This window comes from Lynx canadensis, chromosome A2, assembly GCF_007474595.2.
Source record: "Lynx canadensis isolate LIC74 chromosome A2, mLynCan4.pri.v2, whole genome shotgun sequence".
Classification (NCBI taxonomy): Eukaryota; Metazoa; Chordata; class Mammalia; order Carnivora; family Felidae; genus Lynx; species Lynx canadensis.
The window spans coordinates 100995150-101014140 of record NC_044304.2 but is presented as its reverse complement, the minus strand read 5'-3'; the positions used below and the strand labels follow the sequence as shown (position 1 = coordinate 101014140).

Sequence of the window (18991 nt, the reverse complement as noted above, 5' to 3'; positions counted from 1 at the left end):
TGGGCTCACCAGAATCACTATTCCCTTTGTATCCTAATGCTCCCACACACTAAACAAAGTTAGCGGATTACTCAGATATAAACTGTATGTTTCCTGAGAAGCAGTTATTTCCTACATCTGTTTGTGACAGTTGTCTTTTGTTATCATAATGATGCAATTTCATTAAATATTACCTAAAGAGGTAAAATATAAAGACAAAGAAGAGAGCTGTTTCTATGAAAACAAGCTGAAAACTTCATAAAGTGTGAATGATACGTAAAGCTGTGAAAAACTGTGGGGAAGAATCTAGAAGGATTCTATACTCAGATCGCTTCTCATTTATCTGTAAGTTTTCGCTATCCTTTAAAGACATCCCTACTTTAAATCTCAGTTAATAGGCGGTAAGTGTCCTTTATTCAAGAACGATGTCCTGGGCTCAAAAAAAAAAAAAAAAAAAAAAAAAGGCTTTCTCCCTGTGTTTAAAGGTTGGCCCATTGATACATACTTATTCTCAGTTAAACAAAATGTTTGTAGAAAATAACTGTTTTTTGATTTGTTGCTTTAACCTACTTTTAACGTTCCAACTCCTCGTCCTGCTCCTGAGGGATAAGTTGGCTTGGACTTTACGTAAATTCAGCTCATCTTTCCTTCTGTTTCATCACAGGAAATAAAGAACTGTCAAGACTGCCCTGCTGCCACATTACAAAGTGCCACTTTGTGATTTTATTTTCACATCAAGGATACTCTTCAGCTTTAACCCAGATCTCCCCAACCCATCCACCCTCACTTCCCAGATCAATTCTAGAGGAATGTAATTCTTTGCAGCCTCCAGAAAGCTCACTGGGATGGTTCCACCAAAGATCATTTACTTAGGGAATCCTCTGCTAACTGCCTGAATCTAAAAAAGGGCCTCCACCCCTTATCCCAGGCAATTCTTTTGTACAACACCAATATTTATTGGTTCAACCAACCTTCCTTGCTTCAACCATTATTTATGGATTGCCTACCTTGTGTCAGGCTCAGCACCTGGTACTAGGTATGTAGTAATAAATTAAAATATGTGTATATGGTCAATAACAAATGTGTATTATTAGCAGAGGAGCAAAAGCTAAGTCTCTTGTTTTTTTTGTTGTTGATAAATTGTTAAACTGACCAGGAAGAATTTACAATTCTATACATTATTCAGTTCTATAGTGCTTTTGACTTGGGAATTTGTTGGCGTGTGTATTTATGTATGTATTTATACATGTATGTAGTTATTTGGGTTCCTGAAGAAATGAAATGGGCTAAAGCATGTCATACTTAATCTAGGGGCTGACAAACTTTTTCTATAAGGGGTCAGAGAGTAAATATTTTGGGTTTTGTGGGCCATAGGGCCTCTGTTACAGCTACTAAACTAAGCTGTCATAGCAGAAAAATAGTCATAGGCAATATAAATGAATAGTAGTGGTTGTGTCCCAACACAATTTTATTTGCAAACAGGCAGGAGCCCTAGTTTTCTGACCCCTGGAATATATCAAAATGTATTACTGGCTCCCCTACTGGCAATTAAACTTGCTCAAGGTTTTCCAATAAATAAATAAATAAATAAATAAATAAATAAATAAATAAATAAATAAATAAATAAAATCAAAGAAGCCCCATATCACTGTAAGAAGTTGTCCTCCCCACACCCAGTTTCCCACCCCTCATCTACCTTCAGTACTACGTAATACGACCTCTGCACTCACCACCCACCGAAATTGTCCTTATCAAGGTCACCAACGGTCCCCATGTTGCTAAATCCAGTAGACACTCTAGTCTTGTCTTAATCTCTCCACAGCTTTCAACACAGCTAACCACTCCCTCCTCCTGGAAACACTCTCAGCTCCTGAAACCTCACACAATTGTTTTTTTTCCCCCTACAGCAGCAGCTGCTGCTCAGGAATCAGTCTTCTCTCCTCTTCACAAACTCTACCTGCTGGAGCTGCTCAGGGCTCCATCCAGGCTTCTGTTGCTTCTCTCACTAATCTTTCCCTGGGGACCTCATCCGTTCTGTAGCTTTAGATGACGTCTTGATGCTGAAAACTCCCAAACTTGTTTCTTCAGCCCAGATCTTTCCCCAGTTCCTTCCTCACATATCCAATTGCCCACTTGACATTTCAAGTCACCCAGGTGTCTTACACGTAAAGTGCTGAATAAATACAATTGAAAAAATAAATGAGTTTACCTGGTTGCCCAAGCAGAAACCAAAGCCTAATCCCTAACTCCTCCCTTTTGCTCACTGCTCACTTCATGCATTACCCAAATATAAGCCTTCTCTTTCCTAACCGTCTCCTGAAACTTTCCCTGCCTCCCTATACCTAATTCTTAGGCTGCTACAACTAAATCTGTTGCTAAAATATTGAAATACTTCCATACCGGCTGTAAAGGGAGGCAGGCCTGCGGGGTCCACCCTGCAGTCGGGCTGGCCCCACCTCTGACATCCGCCTGCCCATCCAGCTGGGGCCCCAAAGAGATAGGCCTGCAGACCCTGCTTATTGCTGAGGTCATCACCCATTCTGATGAGCCCATGCTCACGCCAAACTGATCGTTAGATATTTTAATGTTATCCCTGCCTAATACCACTGTTACTAAGATATTCTAGCAGTAGGAAATGATCTCTCACCCAGATTACTGGAAAAGCCACCTGACCAATCTCCCTACCCCTTTATCTCACTCATCTACAGATTCTGTGCAGGAGCCAGAAGATTTGTCTAAAATGCAAGTTGATTGCATCACCTTCCCACTGAAAATCTTTCAACGTGGTTAACTGTCTAGATAACACCCCAACCCCCTCCAGATCTGACCCCCTTCTCATTCTTCAAATCTCACCTCCTCAGAGACGGTGCTTCAGTTCCACATCAAGTTGGTTCTTCCCATTATGTTCTCGTGGTACTCTGTTTGCTTCATTATATTGATCATAATAGGACATTCTTCATTTCATTCTTTTTTAATCGGTTTCTTCCACTAAACTATATGCTTCCTGAAGGCAGATGCCATGACTGTCTCATACACTGATCTCTTGCCCCTGAATATCTGTGAAGTGAATAAATCTGACCCTGAATCCCTTCGGCTTCATCCTTCACCACTTTCTCTCTTGTAATCCATGGTTTAGCTGTATTCAGTCCACAAATATTCAATAAATATTTGGTAATGAACTGTTCTCAGTTCCTTGAACATTCTTCATAAACAGCTCCTTTCTGCCTGGATACTTCTGTCCGCACCCCTGTGTCCTTTCACCTGGTGAACTCCTTCCAGGTATTAACACTGTTATTACACCCTCCAGGCTGCCCTGCTATTAATTCCTCTGAGACTGAACTCGTGATACTATAATTTGAAAGTCTGTTTCCTTTTTTGATTTCCAGCAGATGGTAAGCCCTACAAAGGCAAAGAGTGTGTTGTCATTTTTTCATAGTTGTATTCAAAGCACTGTGCTCAGTGCCTGGCACTCAGTAGCTCATAGTTAGCAGACCAATTCAGTCCTTAAAAAGCACGCACCCCGAAGTCTTGAGAGGGAGTCAGTGAATTTATATCCACTTGGGTGGCAATATTCTATTTATAAGTGGGCTAGCTTCTCCAAAAGATGGGTTTATTTTTGTTGTCTTTTTCCCCTAAGAATAAATTTTCCCTTAGTACTGTATGTCTGTGATGTGAAGTGACTTCACCTGCAACTAACTGTCTGGCTTCATGGACAGAAATTGGTTCATAGTGGGAAGTGCAAAATGTATATTACTAAAAAAGATCTACAGTGAGATTAGATTGTAATGTCCTAAGAGGACATAAGAGGATAGCAGTTTCTCTTCCTTGAAGTGTGTGTGTGTGTGTGTGTGTGTGTGTGTGTGTGTGTGTTTTAATATGTTCCTCCTGAATTCATGCAACTCAATTGAAAACCTCTTTTCTCTACTCGTTAATGGTGGTTTTATGGTTTCATTCTGCTGGGCACATAAATATGTTATAATATAAATAAGCCAATGGCGTAATGAATCATTGTGCTCTTATTGTAAGTTTTTACTACAAATCTTTGGGGAAAAAAAGCTATTCATGTTCTGCATTTTTAAATTATGCTAATGTGATTAGTCATTATGATCCTACTTACTTTTCATGATAGATGCAAGATATTTAAGCCTCTTGTAGTACTGAGGGACCTGATTAGTGCTCAAGACCCAATCAAGAAGGTGTTGATGAAGTTCTTATAGCACATTAAAAAGTTATGTATGACAGAGGAGTTGATTGTTGCTTATATAAGATTGTATAAACTAACATAATATGTATAAATTGTATTAATGTACATTTTTATTCTTCCATGAAAATTTTAGCTCCTACCATAATCTTTGAACATATTTTGCCAAGATATGTGCAGGCCACTGCTTTTGCAATCAAAGTGTAAAAATGACAGAGTAAGCTGCTATTAGTGTTTTAAATATGAAAATTCATACGTAGCCACATCAGTAAACAGGTGTTTTCAAAACCCAGACTTCAACATAGTTCATCCATTCTTGCATTTTGATACTGTAATCAAGCAAAATGAACAACAGAGGAGATACATTTTGGTTGATTATTATCCTGGCAAATCGGATTGCTCCTGTCCTTGTGTTACACAGATACCAAGCTCTGAGGGAGAAGTACAGAGCAGGGAGAAAAATATGGGTATTGTGTCTTGACAGTGAAAGGATGGTCTTAGAATTTTCAATGAGTCCAATATATTGAAGACTTCCTTAACAATCTCAGAAATAAAAGTCATTAGAAATAGATGCAGTATACACTCCACTAAAGCATATACTTCATATTCAGTTTTTAAAGAAACATTTTTAGAGCTAGAACCCCTTTTCAAAAGAAATCTTATGAAGAGTCACATATTTATAAAATATATGAAATAATATTTTTAGTAAACATTTCATTGGTTTAAATTCATTGAAAAACAAGGCTGTTTTAATGAATACCAAAAATTAAAACTAGGGGTTTAGGGGCACCTAGGTGGCTCAGTCAGTTGAGCCTCTGACTCTTGATATCAGCTTAGGTCATGATTTCATGGTTCCTGGGATCGAACCCTGTGTCAGGCTCTGCACTGACAGCGTGGAGCCTGCTTGGGATTCCCGCCCCTCCTCTTCCTCCTCTTCCTCCTCTTCCTCCTCCTCTTCCTCCTCTTCCTCCTCCTCTTCCTCCTCTTCCTCCTCTTCCTCCTCCTCCTCCTCCCCCCCCCCCCGCTGTGGGCTCTCTCTCTCCCCCATCTCTAAATAAAAATAAACATAAATAAACTGATAAATAAATGAAATAAAGTTAAATTAGGAGTTTAGATGACAATTATCATCTTAAATGAGCCTCCACAGCCAATTTATTTCTGCAATAAATACTAGTTGCATAGTATCAGAGATTGTCTTGATTACAGAGGTACATTGTTGGATATGGTAAAAATACAGTTTTTTAAAATTATTATTAAAAAGCTGCCTTATAATCTCAGGATACAATTCCACTTATGAGTAATGAGAAGGACTTTGATTTGTTCTGAAGGCTGAACCAAGAGAGTTTACCTGATGAGGCAAGTAAGCATGTTGTGGGTCTCTATTGTAATAGCATTTAGTATGTGACATGTTTGTGCTTGTTTTAGAAAATATAGTTTCGTAATAGTTAAAAATTAAGTAAAATTCCAGTGGAATGTCTTCTGTCCCCTTGAATCTTCTCAAGACACAGTAGGGTGGGACAGAGTGAGGATATTTTTCTGGCTGATTCTCTGAATTGCGGTCTCCTCCATTATATATACTAGGATTTTAACAATAGGTTTGCCAACCTTCCCTGTCCCCTCCCCCCCCATCCCCATTTCACCCTGTTGCTTTGGCATAAATGGTGTATTCCTCTTGTAATATTCTCTCGGGGCGCCTGGGTGGCGCAGTCGGTTAAGCGTCCGACTTCAGCCAGGTCACGATCTCGCGGTCCGTGAGTTCGAGCCCCGCATCAGGCTCTGGGCTGATGGCTCGGAGCCTGGAGCCTGTTTCCGATTCTGTGTCTCCCTCTCTCTCTGCCCCTCCCCCGTTCATGCTCTGTCTCTCTCTGTCCCAAAAATGAAATAAACGTTGAAAAAAAAAATTAAAAAAAAAATATTCTCTCAATTAATGGCATCACCATCTTAGGAGCTGTGGTTCCCTCAACTTTTCCCTCTCCTTTATCCTTAACATTTAATAGCTTATGAAGGTCTGTTCATACCATCTCCAAAATATCTATGGAATCCACTCTCTGTCACCATTGTGGTGGTCTCCTTACTGCTTCTTGCAGACTTGAGCCTGACCTTATTCAGTCAGATCTTCTACCCTGAGACACATATTTGTTTAGGTCATTCTTCTGTTTTAAAGCTGGCAATGCTCTCTTTCATTCACCTGGTTAAGGCCAAAACCCCTCAGCTCCAAGTCTGACCCCACCATCCTCCAACCTCCTCTTCTGGTTCCTGCAACTCATGCACCCCAGCCTGTCACACTACATGGGCCTTTTTCTCTCCATCTGTTTTGTTTTTTTCTACTGGAGATTTCTTACTCATCCTTCAAGATCCAATCCAAATGTGACTCCCTTTCCAAAGCATATCTGGATTTCTCCAGGCAGCTAGCTCTTTAGCTTCCTTTGTACTATTACATATCATTGTGGTATTTGTTCCTGTTGTTGTTATTGTTGTTGTTGTTGAATCATATGTGTGTCTCCCTTTTCTCCAAAATACTGTGAACTCTTAATGAGCAGAGATTGTATCTTATCCATTTTTTTTTTTGGTCCCAAGCACCTACTTGATATGTGTCTGAAATGTGGGAAACCCTCAGTGCATATTTTTTAACTTTTTATTACAGCATTTCATGTGGAGTTTCTTCCTGATTCTTAAGGTGATACATTAGCTGAAACTACAATGGCATCCTGTAGATTCCCTGTTGCAATGACAGCACACAGCTAATTATCAGTTTCTTTTCTCCTCACTTCAGTCTCTCCATACCATTGGGCACCTAGATCCTTTATCTTCCTCCAAATGCATTAACATATGTTTCAGAATTGAATTTCAAAACAATTCTTCTTTATGATGTTTTCTTCCCCGAATTTATTTACCCCATCCCCTCCCAGGTTATATGATACCTCCCTGGTGTTTAGAATCACAAATAGAACTGATTTCTCCTCCTGGTTTTAGTCAGATTTTTGGGGAAAATGTTTGCTTATCCTGTTCCAAGTACCTTCACTGGAGACCCCCTTTCATTTTGTTTCCCCACTATATTTTATAATCCTTCCCTAGAGAGCTCATATGCAAACTATGAAGGATTTGCAAATCTTAGATCCTCTGCCCTCATATTCCTTGCGCTCCCCAAAATACTCCAAGTTGGGATCTTAATTGTTTTCATGTATTCGCATGTAAATGCTACATCTATTGGATTCTTTTGCTTCCTCTTTATAATTCAGTAAATATCCATCCCCATGATAATTATTACTGCTTAGAAACTTGGTTGTTTATTTTTCTTGATCATGTGGACATTTTAAAGATTTTATCATCTTTTATTTGTTTCATGATTTTACTTGAAGAGAATTTAATAACACTTACTAGGATGGTTATTCTCCCTCATCCACTCAACTGCTCCCACTCGTTTTCAAGGCATAACATTTCCTATTTCCAATCCTCCCTGGGTTTGGGAAAAAAAAATAGCTTGGCAATGGTTCGCTAAGAATTGTAATTTAATCCTTTGGAATAACAGGCTTTTCATCTGTGCTGTCTGCAGTGATCCTACGATCTGCCACATAATCAGTTCCTTAGAAAAGAACAATGCTCCTTGAAAGAAAAGAAAGTACTGGCAACATAGTAAAGAATATGAGCCCTTTTATAAGATTTGTATACATAAATTAATCGTGAGGCTAAATGGCATCAAAATATGAATTATTGCTACTATTCAAAAGAAGAATCAGGAAATTTTTGGCAGCAAATGCAAATGAACCTGAGTGTCTATCCTTTTGATCTGGACTGTGTAAACATAGGCTCATAACTAGGTAGTTTTGTGTTTATATTGGTGGAGTCTCTAAAGTTATGCTTACAGATCCAGGAACAATACAACATTCAAGAAAGAGCAAACACAGTCTTAATTCTTACCTCCTATGTCCCTTGACCTCAGGAGTGTTTGTCCAAGCTGTTTGGTGTCCCTGTATTTTATGGAGAAGGTTATTGCAAAAATTGTACAGATGCAGTTGTATATGTCTATAATACTACACCTATGTTTATTTAAATGGGATTGGTCTGTTATGAAATGTCCTCCTTTTGAGACAATTATAGGCCATCAGCAATCTGCATAGTAATTTATCACCTCATTTTCAGTCATTATCACTGTTAGTCAACCATGTGTTCCACAGCCTTAACATCACAGAGAGTTCACTGGGATTAGTTAGGTGTTTTAAGATTCATTATCATCACCATTATTACTACAAATCACACTATTTATTTAGCACCAACAATGTGCTGAAGAAAGCAAGTTGGCACAATCTAGAGTGGATAAGAAAGCAGCTCCATAAAAGGAGCATGGGACTTGAACTCCAAGCAAGGATGAGTGAGGGAAGATGACTTGGTAGGCTCTTAGGAGAGGGTATGGGAGTTACATATAGCCATACCCAGAATGCAGTCTTCCGTAAGGACAAATATTTTGCAAAACCCCTTTTATTTTTCCCAATGGCCTGATCAATGGAAAGTAAAGAAAGTTGACCAGAAGGCATATTTAAGATGAAGAAATTTAACAAACTGCCCACGTTTATGGCACAAATACATATATATTTTTTTTCTTTCTTTCTTTTTTTTTTTCTGAAAGCTCTATAGGACTAGAATCCTCTCAAGTCTGTCTGACCTCAACTTGGTATATGGGTTCACTTGTTTCAGGGTTCTTTCTTCACTCTACTAGACAGGTCTCCTTCTGTAACATACAAAGAAGAGATGCATCCAGTTAGTTGAACTGGGCAGCAAGAGGCTGGTACTCTTAAGTTTAGCCAACAGAATACTATATGATATAAAAGGATGCATTTCCTTCTAATTTAATTATTCAAAGCAATTTAAGGCTCTACTAAGACTTACTTGGAGTGTAAAGGATACCTACTTATTTCTACTCTTTATTTCTTTTTATAAAATGTAAACATTTAAAAGTTCAGTGATTATAATTATAATTATAAAATTTGAAAATTGGGAAACTGCTTAAATGAAAAGCAAATTTTTTTTTTTGATTTTTTGTTTGTTTTTGGTCTTTCATACATAGAATGGCCCAAACTTTGAACAAAGCTTAAGAACTAAAAGAGTTATTTGGGGAAAATGTTTGTGTTCCTTCTCTGTATTTTTTATGTAATGATTTTGAAAATTTGGAGCCGAGCAATAATTTATGCTAAAAAAAAAGTTTAATTTATTTTATATTTATTGAGAAACAGTAAGTTAAAAATCATATTTGATAGTGAATGAAATCTGAGTTACTAATGAAATTCTTTGCATGAAAATCACACATTATATGGGATATAATTTTTAACGTTTTAAAAGAACAAGATAAAATAGCATTAGTGGGTCTGATTTGCGCATAGGATAAATATTTGTTTTTTATATATCCTTAGAGCTTCTGATTATAGTAATACTGAATTAAGACTAAAGGTTTTCTATAATGGTTAAAGGTTCATAGTCCCTTTATTTTACTCCAGTTAGCATCTGTGCACATAAATGTAATTGAGGAAGAAGACAGATTTTTTTTTTCACCTGAGTACTTCAGTTTGGAGTTCTTGGTGTGAAAAAAGTATATTTTATAGGAAATGGCTGCAGAAGAAAACAGTAATACTTGAAAAGATATAGAGTCCAAGAATTCTTAAGTATCTGGGAAGATTTTAGAAGTAAAAATAAGAAAAGAAATTTGGTGGGTTTTTCAGAAAGCAAAGTGAACAAATATATTTCATTAGTTATTTATGGTTTGGGAAGGAAAATTTTCTACAAACCTACACCAGCTAAAACAAACAAACAAAAAACCAAAAAAAAAAACCACCCTTCCTACAATGACTGGTTCCATGTATGAGGTTGCTGTGAACAGGAAGAAGACTTTCAGAGGACAGAAAAAAAATAAGTACAAATATGTTTTTTCATTGTTTTTATAAAAACTGATTTTTTCAGACCCTGGACCTCGGGGGTAATTTACATGACTGAGTATGAGAGCTCTCACAGAATGACCACACACCTGCATTTGGTGAAACAGAAAGAAAAACTCTCTTGTTGAGTAATGTACCATATGCAAATTGGGGGATCAGAGGAGCACAACAGCTGGCATGCAAAGAATATTGTAGGCAGCATCAGTCTGGAGGCATTCATAACCTCCACCTGGCTGGCGAAAGTGCACTGTGCAACTTTGGTAATCTTAACTTGGGTATGAATTAAAATGGCTTTTGGAGAAATAGGTCAATGCTATGGCCAAAGTCCAAAACTCATGGGCTTTGATAACTGGGCATCCAGCAAAGTGGGGAGAGTTATTAGTAAATTCATTGATTAGGATCCTCTTTACATTTCTACCATCAACTGAAAACATGTTTAATCTACACTCTATTTCAGTCTTTATTGCTAGAAAGAGGTAGCCTGCTTGAATTTCATGAAGACATGTTTGTGGCACAATTTGTATGTTTCCAGGGAAGGATGGGCACATCTTCAGTTAACATTTATATTAAAGACAGTCTTGCTTGAAGGTTCAGCCCTTACAAGAGTAAAGAATTTATTATTCATCACGAAGAGATTGCTAATCGCACCTATAGAGGCAGTGTTGTATATGGAAGCACCTTTGAACCCTTTGCAGATTTAACTTACTCATCTGTTAAATGAGGAGAATAACATTTACCCTGCTCATGTCACATTTGTTGTGAACATCAAACAAAATCATAATAGGTGAAAGCAGTTTATAATGTGTAAGATGATATGTATTATAAGAGATTATTAATTAATAAATTCACTAACAGTGATTCTTAATTTATAGATAGTAGAAAAGTCCCAAATCCCCAAAGAGATTAATACAATTATAATTTTGATCCTTATATTTACTTTGATTACTAGTCATATGTATCTCTAATTTAAGCAAGGAAGCTGAATTTCCTTTTCAAGCCACCCTTCTCCCTGTATTCAAGTCTGCTTTTTCTGTGTTTGTAAATCTCACTGAACTCAGCCAGGACATCAACAAGGAAGTTCTACTCTTGATTAAAATGGGCTACTTTGGGACTTAGGCCCTAAACTAATCACCAAATACAAACCAAAAAAAACCCCACAAAAAACTAATGTCTTATTCTGTGTAATCCCAGAACCCTGAGCTGCCTTTATTCTTGGTCTACTGACAAAAGATTATACAGACCACTGCTATTCTGAGTAAGCTTTATAATAGCACACTCATAATATACTAAGAAACATCATCAAAAATAATAAAAATTTAATTGTGCTCACAGAGCATAATTTATTATTGCAGCTTTTATTTTTCTCTTTTTAGAAGATTCACACTTGGACATCTGGTCATGAAATTTCTAGAAGCCCTTGGCCATGCAAGTAAGCTTTTGAGGTATAGAGGTAGATAAGCCCTGGAATGGAACTTTGTTGACTCAAATTTTATATGCTTGTCTTCTGTAAACTTTCTTTTTTATTTTCTACATCATCATTTCTTTTAAAGGTGGAGAAGGCCTGGTAACTAAATGTATGTGTTGTGAAGAATTGGTGGCCTTTTTTATAATAAACCCAGGTTCTAATAATGACCATATGCAATGCTATCTTCACCACCACTCTGGAAGTGGCATCTAGCCTTGAAGTCCTGTGGCTTTCTTTCTCTGTTGCCTTCAGGTAACTGGGCATTCTCACTTCATAAGCTTAAGGCAAAAGTCTAGCTGGGCTACTCTAGGGTCAGTTTTTTCATTTATAAAATAAGCACCCTTGAGTTGAGGATTTCAAAGGTTCTGTCAGCTCTGAAACACGGGTGACTCTTTGAGCAACACCTCCAAAAATAATATAATTTATTTGATGCATGTGCCTGATAAACTCACAAAACTTGGGTGGCAGCTCCCAATATTAATTATGAAAAACTTCCACCTCTTTTATTAGCTTGAGTTTTACAACCTACAACCATCTGACAACAAAAAGCCACAACCAAAAGAAACATTTTTCCAAAGATCATTCAATCCCATCTTATTAGAACCACTTCCCTACCCCATAGAAATAAATGCACAGTATTTCACTGTGAACAATTACATTTTGAATGACAAATATTTACTATGTTGATGGTGACTGGAATACCTACTGGTATCAGAGCAGCAGTGCTAATTATTAGCTAGCCACTTTAGCTAGCTAATATCTAATCTAAGCTCTGTCAGTAACTGGTCAAGTAACCTAGAAGAACATTCTGTTTCCTTACCTGGGAATCGGGCCACTAACCCAGCTCTTGAAAAGCATTTGTAATCACTCCAGTCTCAGAGGACGAATGACCACCTGGGACCATCTGAGACTCTTTGGGGGATGCATTTACTCTTTGGGACCATTAGGGGAACCATTTAGGACTGTAGCAATGATATACTAATGTTGCCCCAGTGGCCCTGAAGAGTTAATGCATTTTCCATATACCTCCTGTTTTCTCTGTGTAAATCAACTAATCTATCAGATGGTGCCTTTGACAAGTCAATTTGCTTGACACAGGTGGGCATTTTACTCCTAGACTGTACTTGCCTCTTCTTGGCTCATAAAAGAATAAGAGCCAAACCCCAACAGACATCTACACAGCACTCTACATCACAGTACTTTGGGATTATTTATGAAACACAGAGTTGTTAACTGCCATAAGCTTCCCATGCCACTCCTATATTTGCTGATCTTTAGAAGAACAACACTGAATGGTGGTATTGGAGTTACTTGATAGTCTTGATTCATATATTTCATTATTAACAATAGCTATAGAATGTGAACATCTATCTGCCCACCCACTTGTCCTGCTCTCCTTCCATCTGGACTCAGAGAAAGAGGGCTTTTTAAGACGGTGAATCCTACTTCTAGATTGCTTCCTATCTGCTATCTCTTAAAGTAGTGTTTTGACCAAATATTCCTACTATCTCTTTCATCATTAACCCTTTTCTAAAAAATAATTGTCTGGTTGCTTTTTTTTCTTCTCAACTGTGTGAAAAGCTCTAATCTTAAATAAATTAGAGCTTCCCTGGACTTTATGCTCTTCTTTGCTTCTCTCTCTTTCTTTTTTTCCCAGTTATTCTTGTGAAAGAGAAGTCCATACTTATGATATTTGCTTCATCACTCATTCCATAACCCACCATAGCTTACTCTGATTGTGGTCATCATTGATAGGGGCCTAGGTCCTTGTGATTTTCAAGAATCTACAAAGTGAGATCTACAGGAAAAAACTGGCTCAAATACAAAAGGAAAACTAGAAAATTTTAATTAGTGATGATTTCATAAGGAAAAACATTGTATACCTAAATTTACATATACATTAAAAAATTTTTTTTGAGAGAGAGAGAGAGACAGAGAAAGAGAAGGGGACAGGAGATCTGAAGCAGGCTCTGTGTGCTGACTGTAGAGAGCCCAATGTGGGGCTTCAACTCAAGAATTGTGAGATCATGACCTGAGCTGAAGTCAGATGCTTAACCAGCTGAGCCACCCAGGCGCCCCTATATATACATTTAATGTAGAACTTAGTACATTTTAATGTTTACTATAATATGGGGTAAGATCTACAAAATAGCATATTCAGAGTTTAGTAGAGTTTTAGATGGTCCTTTTCAGAGATATCCTAATTGCCAAATCCAGTTAATCACTTTCAGTCCTTATTAAAAAACTGAAACCACATTTGATAGTGTTAACCATATCTGCCATTTTTTTCTTCCTTTTTCTTCTCTCAGTTTCTATGATGTCAGCATCTCCTAGTTTTTAACCAGCCTCTTTGGCCACTTATGTTCAGGCTTCTCTGGATTTTTCTCCAAAATTCCACCTTGATTGTCTTTTTACTTAGTCTACTTTCCTTGCAATCTCATCCACGCCCAGGTTCCTGTGCTCCCCTATATCCCTCTGAGTTCCATCACCATCCATGCAACTGCTCTCATCTTTGACCTTGAAAGTCCTTTCTTCATCTCCTGTTCCTGAGTAAATGATAAACTATCCATCCAGAAATCTAGGAGACCTCTTATACCTTTGTTGCTCTCACATATTATATCCAGTCAATAAGCAATTAATTCAATTACTATATTCTCTTGAATATCTGTCCACTTCTCTGCACCTTTTAAAAACATTTCTGGTTTTGTCACTCCCATGCTTAATTCTTTCAGTGTCTCCCACTAACTTAGGACAGAGCCCCAGATCTTACCATGACTAATAAGACCCTCCATAAACTGGCCTCTGCCTGCCTCTCCAGCACCAATCCCAGAAACTCTTCTCTCCTCACTCGTTCCAATCCATAAGCTGTAGCCAGACTGGCGTTCTTTCTTCACTCTCTCAATGGTCCCTTCCCTTTTCACAAGGACCTCCTCACCCTGGGACATCTTTCCATCCACTTTTTCCCTAGACAGGCCCTCCTTGAATCTCCAGATCATGTCAGCTTCCCCTGTGCCCCATCCCATCCACCACCATTACATTCTCATTGCATTCTGGGCCTCACCTTCTGTAGCTTTCCAACACACTTTAAATTTTTTGTTCAATGGCTGTTTTCCCAATAAGAGTGCCTGATATTTACTGAGTAATTTCTGTGTGTGTGTGTGTGTGTGTGTGTGTGTGTGTGTGTGTGTGTATATATATATAATGTCATTTTAACCATCACAACAATCTTGAAGTAGGTTCTATTATTACTCTAGTTTTACAGAAAAGGAAACTGAAGTGCTGAGAAATTGAAGCCACATAGTGAAGGGTAAATTAAAACTGGAACCTAGGTAGTCTGCATCTAGAGCCCATGGGTATCCATGACTAATACTGTGTTAGTGAACTAGTAATCTCCACAAAGGCAGGGGCCATATCTCATACCTCTAGAACCTAACACAGAATTGGTATATAGTATGTGCCAACAAGAAGTTGGCTACAAGAAGTTGCTAAAATAATAGAGTCCACATTCCTAGGGTGGTATACAATGTCCTCTGTTATTTTACCCTGACCTATCTCTCCATCCTTTTTACAGTAGGCTTGTCCCCACTTCTCTGGGTCCTATCTTGTAGCCACATAAGCAATTCCCTGAACAGCCCAGACTGGGTTACACTTCCATGCCTTTTGTATGTTCATTAACTCAGTCATCCATTCTTTCAGTCATCATTCATTCATTTACTGAATACTTAATGAAGACCAGGCAGAGAGGACAGTTCTACAATAGATGTATGCTATAGGAACACAGAAGAGGGATATCTAAATAAGACTAAGGAGTCAAAGTCTCCCAAGGAGGTAACAACACTAAAATTGAGTTTTCATTTCCCTGGAATGTGCATGTCTTCATGGCAAGCTCCCACTTATCTTTCAGGGCTCTGCTCAAATGTCTCATGCAGTGGTCTCTCCATATACAGCTTACAGACCTATTGTACTACTTGTCTCTAGAAGATGACCTCTCCCATCAGTCAGGTGCTCTATTCTGTGTATCAGTCTCAGCACCCTGGGTTGCTGGCACAGAGGAGATACCTAGTGAAGCACTGATGAATGAACAAAATAATCATCCTTTTGCTGAAAACACTTCAAAACATCGTACAACTCTGTGCAGCTACCAAAACCCATAGAATTTGGATTTATTTACAGAATAGGCATATTTTCCTTAACACAAATTGGAGAGCACTGTCACTAAGTATTATTACATTATTTTAGAGATGTATAAATTATGTAAAAATAGCTAGGGGAACGTGCGAGTGCGCGCACACACACACACACTGACCCATGTGCTTTTGCTGATTTGGTGAACCTAATTGAGAAAATAAGAATTCACACTATCAGGCACATTCTCCTGAAAGTTGTGGACACTGTGGAGAATATTACATGATAGAATGTTAGTATATTTTCTGAAAGGCAAGACGATCCTAATGATGCTCTCATCAATGAAAAAGGACGTTTCATTATTAGAAACAGGCCCTAAATGTTAGCTGCTAATGTGTTTTGTACATGGGTGAAAAAATTCATGCCATTTATACATTTTTGGACTAACATCAAAGCACACTTATGTCACACTGTTCTTTCTGGGTTTGTCATATGGAGGGCTCTTTGAAAATTGTAATGAGATGCAAGCTTACCCCGATATCCCCTTCTCTACTCATCATGAAGGACAGCTTTGACTCTTGAGGGAACCAAAGCTCTTATAGGAGCTGCTGAGGGCCATGCCTGGCATTTTCCAATACTGTTTCTGTTTGAGCAGTGTAATCCTGAGCTACTTTTCTCTCCCTCAGGATAAATTTTTTTCACCTGCCAAATGAGTAGGTTGGACTACAGCAGGAGTCAGCAAATGTTTTTGGTAAAGGGTGAGAAAGCAAATATTTTTGGTTTTGGACCACGTGGTCTGTGTTGCAACTATTTAACTCTGTGATTGTAGTGTGAAAGGAGCCATATTAAAGTGTGTAGAAAAACAGCCATGCCTGTTCTCTAATAAATTTTTTATTTACAAAAACAGTCAGTGGGTCAGACTTGGCCACTGGGTCATAGTTGCAGGCGCCTGGGCTAGATGAATTCTAGGATCCCTTTTAATTTTTTTTTTTTTTTTTTTTTTCCATGTATTCAGTTTCAATCATTGTGTGAGAGTTCAGAGTTGGGAGATAGCTGGAGAAAAAGAGGAGCACACTTTAAAGAATCATTGGCTGGATGAGATTACTATATTTGACTTATCTTTTCACTTGGAATCTTTTAACTTTGTAGCATAATGCCCCTATTATATTTAGCAATTAGAGTGCCATCACAAAGTAAAATGTAAAACCATTATTCCTTGAAAAGAGAAAAGGCTTGCGGTATGAAATGATGCATGCAAGGAGTGTGGGTGATAATTTACTCATATAATCATTTCTATTTCAGTTCTATGGCAAGTATTTCTGGAGATGGCTCACACGGCAAGGAGATCTTTAAGATGTGCACACCATAATTAACCTTTTTATATACTCTGATAGAAATATCAATAGTCTTCTCTCTATGTTAGCAGTTTTAACTTTACTTATATAGTCAATGGAATGATTTGAATTAAAGAATTACGATTATAAGAGAGAAAAAGCCCTTTATACCTTGGTTTTAAAACAAAACATGCATATTCTTTGTTATTTTTATATCATGCTGAAGTTCTAGACAATGAATGCCTCTGGCTCTTTTTTTTCCCCCTGGCAGAGGGGAGTAGACAACTGGCTGGTACTTCTGTTGTGTATAGACCAATGATTCTCAAAATAGAGTGTCTGGACTACCAGCATCAGAATCACCTAGGAACCCAGAAATGCAAATCCTCCAATTCCTACCCCAGATTTACTGAATGAGAACCTCTTGGCGTGCAGCCCCACAGTCTGTTTTAATAAGCCCTCCAAGTGATTCTGATGCCTGATGAAGTTTGAGAATCACTGTATGCATTAATACTTTCTATAAACAAATTAAATGGAAGACTTGGCCTCATACAAAGAGCAGATGACCCTAGAGTTTGCACATGCAGAAGGTGCAGAGTAAAGGCACTACGTCTCTAGCTATATTACAAGAAGAAGGGAGCTGAAAAAGGAAAACCACAGGGAAGGAGAAAGACATAGAATTTTGGTGAGTAGGTAGAACCAGAAAACCTCAGAGGTTCCATCTGCAGTGGTGGCTAAGCTCATACACATCACCACTACCTCCTGTCTCAAAGTCATTCACTCAATAGCCCTCACCATGATTGACAGGTAAACACTGTGCTTAGGTGATGGGGACATGGAAATGAAGATGCTCTCTCTGTCTACAAAGAATTCATAGTTTTGAAGTGAAAAAAGAAAAAGAAATGGCTCCCTTGAGAATCTACAATGAGTACCTAATAGTCAAAATCAAAAGGGAGAGGCTGGACGACAGGAAAGCAAAAGGGTAAATAAGGGGATACAGAGAGTGAGCATGAAACAGTTTAACTGGTACTAGAACATTTAGGAATGTGCTTTTAATCCCTCCAATTACTTTGATTTGGAGATATGGACCCCTGAGTTCTTTATTCCCTCACTGCCTTGTTGAACAAAACCACAGAACTGTAACCAAAAGCCTTCCCTTCCCTTATGAGGCTTATAGTTGGCAAAAAGCGAAAGTAACTCAGAGACATAAGCCAATAATCTATGTATAGGTCAGAAACAACATAGTCTCGTACTAACATCACCTAATTATCTGTCTAGTTCTGTGACATTGTATTAATTCTGGAGCCTCATCTTAAAATTATCTTTGCGTCCACCAGGAGAGTGTTAAAGATGAAACCATGTTATTAAAAACTAACACTAAATCAAACATAACAGTGCTTTCAGAATTTGGATGATTTCTAGAAGTCACCTTGCCAAACAGACTACAGTGTTTTAAAGAATGACTTTATCATTTTAGTCAAATAATATGTATGTCCAGTCAAATAATATGTATTGTTTTAAAAAATTTCAAGCATTACAGAAAGGTACAAAGAAAGAAGCAAATAATTTCCTGAAGTACAGATTATTAAGATTTGGTGAACAAAACAAATAGAGTAGGTAATTAGAAATAGTTTCAGGAAGGGGGCTAATATAGTACATGCTATTTTTGAAAACAGAGTTTTTATTTTGGAATAATTTTAGATTTACAGAAACACTGCAAAGACAGTACACAGTATTCTCAAAAACCCCTTACCCAGCTTCTTCTGCTCAATCTTATATTATCATGGTACATTTAGCACAGCTAAGAAACCAACATTAGTATGTTACTATTAACTAAATCCAAGACTTTATGTGTATTTCACCAGTTTTTCCACTAATGTCCTCTTTCTGTTCCAAGATCCACACTGCATTTGGTTGTCGGGTATTAGGATTCTCCAGAGTGGTAGAACCAATAGGATATGTGTGT

At 37.8% G+C, this 18991-nt stretch overlaps 2 protein-coding genes across 3 annotated transcripts in view; both read right to left on the bottom strand.

The window, feature by feature from the left end:
• GLCCI1 (glucocorticoid induced 1) overlaps positions 1 to 1753 on the bottom strand; it is a 148513-nt gene extending 146760 nt beyond the window's left edge. Inside the window, exon 1 of the mRNA XM_032592498.2 lies at positions 1710 to 1753. Coding sequence (XP_032448389.1) covers positions 1710 to 1753 — 44 coding nt within the window. The remainder of the gene's footprint in view (positions 1 to 1709) is intronic.
• UMAD1 (UBAP1-MVB12-associated (UMA) domain containing 1) overlaps positions 1100 to 18991 on the bottom strand; it is a 268623-nt gene continuing 250731 nt past the window's right edge. The window contains exons 4-6 of one of the 2 annotated variants that reach the window (XR_004343294.1): positions 8099 to 8148; positions 2833 to 3378; positions 1100 to 2152 (exon numbers count right to left, since the gene is read on the bottom strand). Coding sequence is in view for 1 of the 2 variants with exons in the window: in XM_032592418.1 (XP_032448309.1) it covers positions 3237 to 3378; positions 8099 to 8148 (192 nt within the window). In the remaining variant the exon portion in view is untranslated. Of the gene's footprint in view, positions 3379 to 8098; positions 8149 to 18991 lie in introns of both variants that reach the window. The other variant, XM_032592418.1, reaches the window with a different exon arrangement.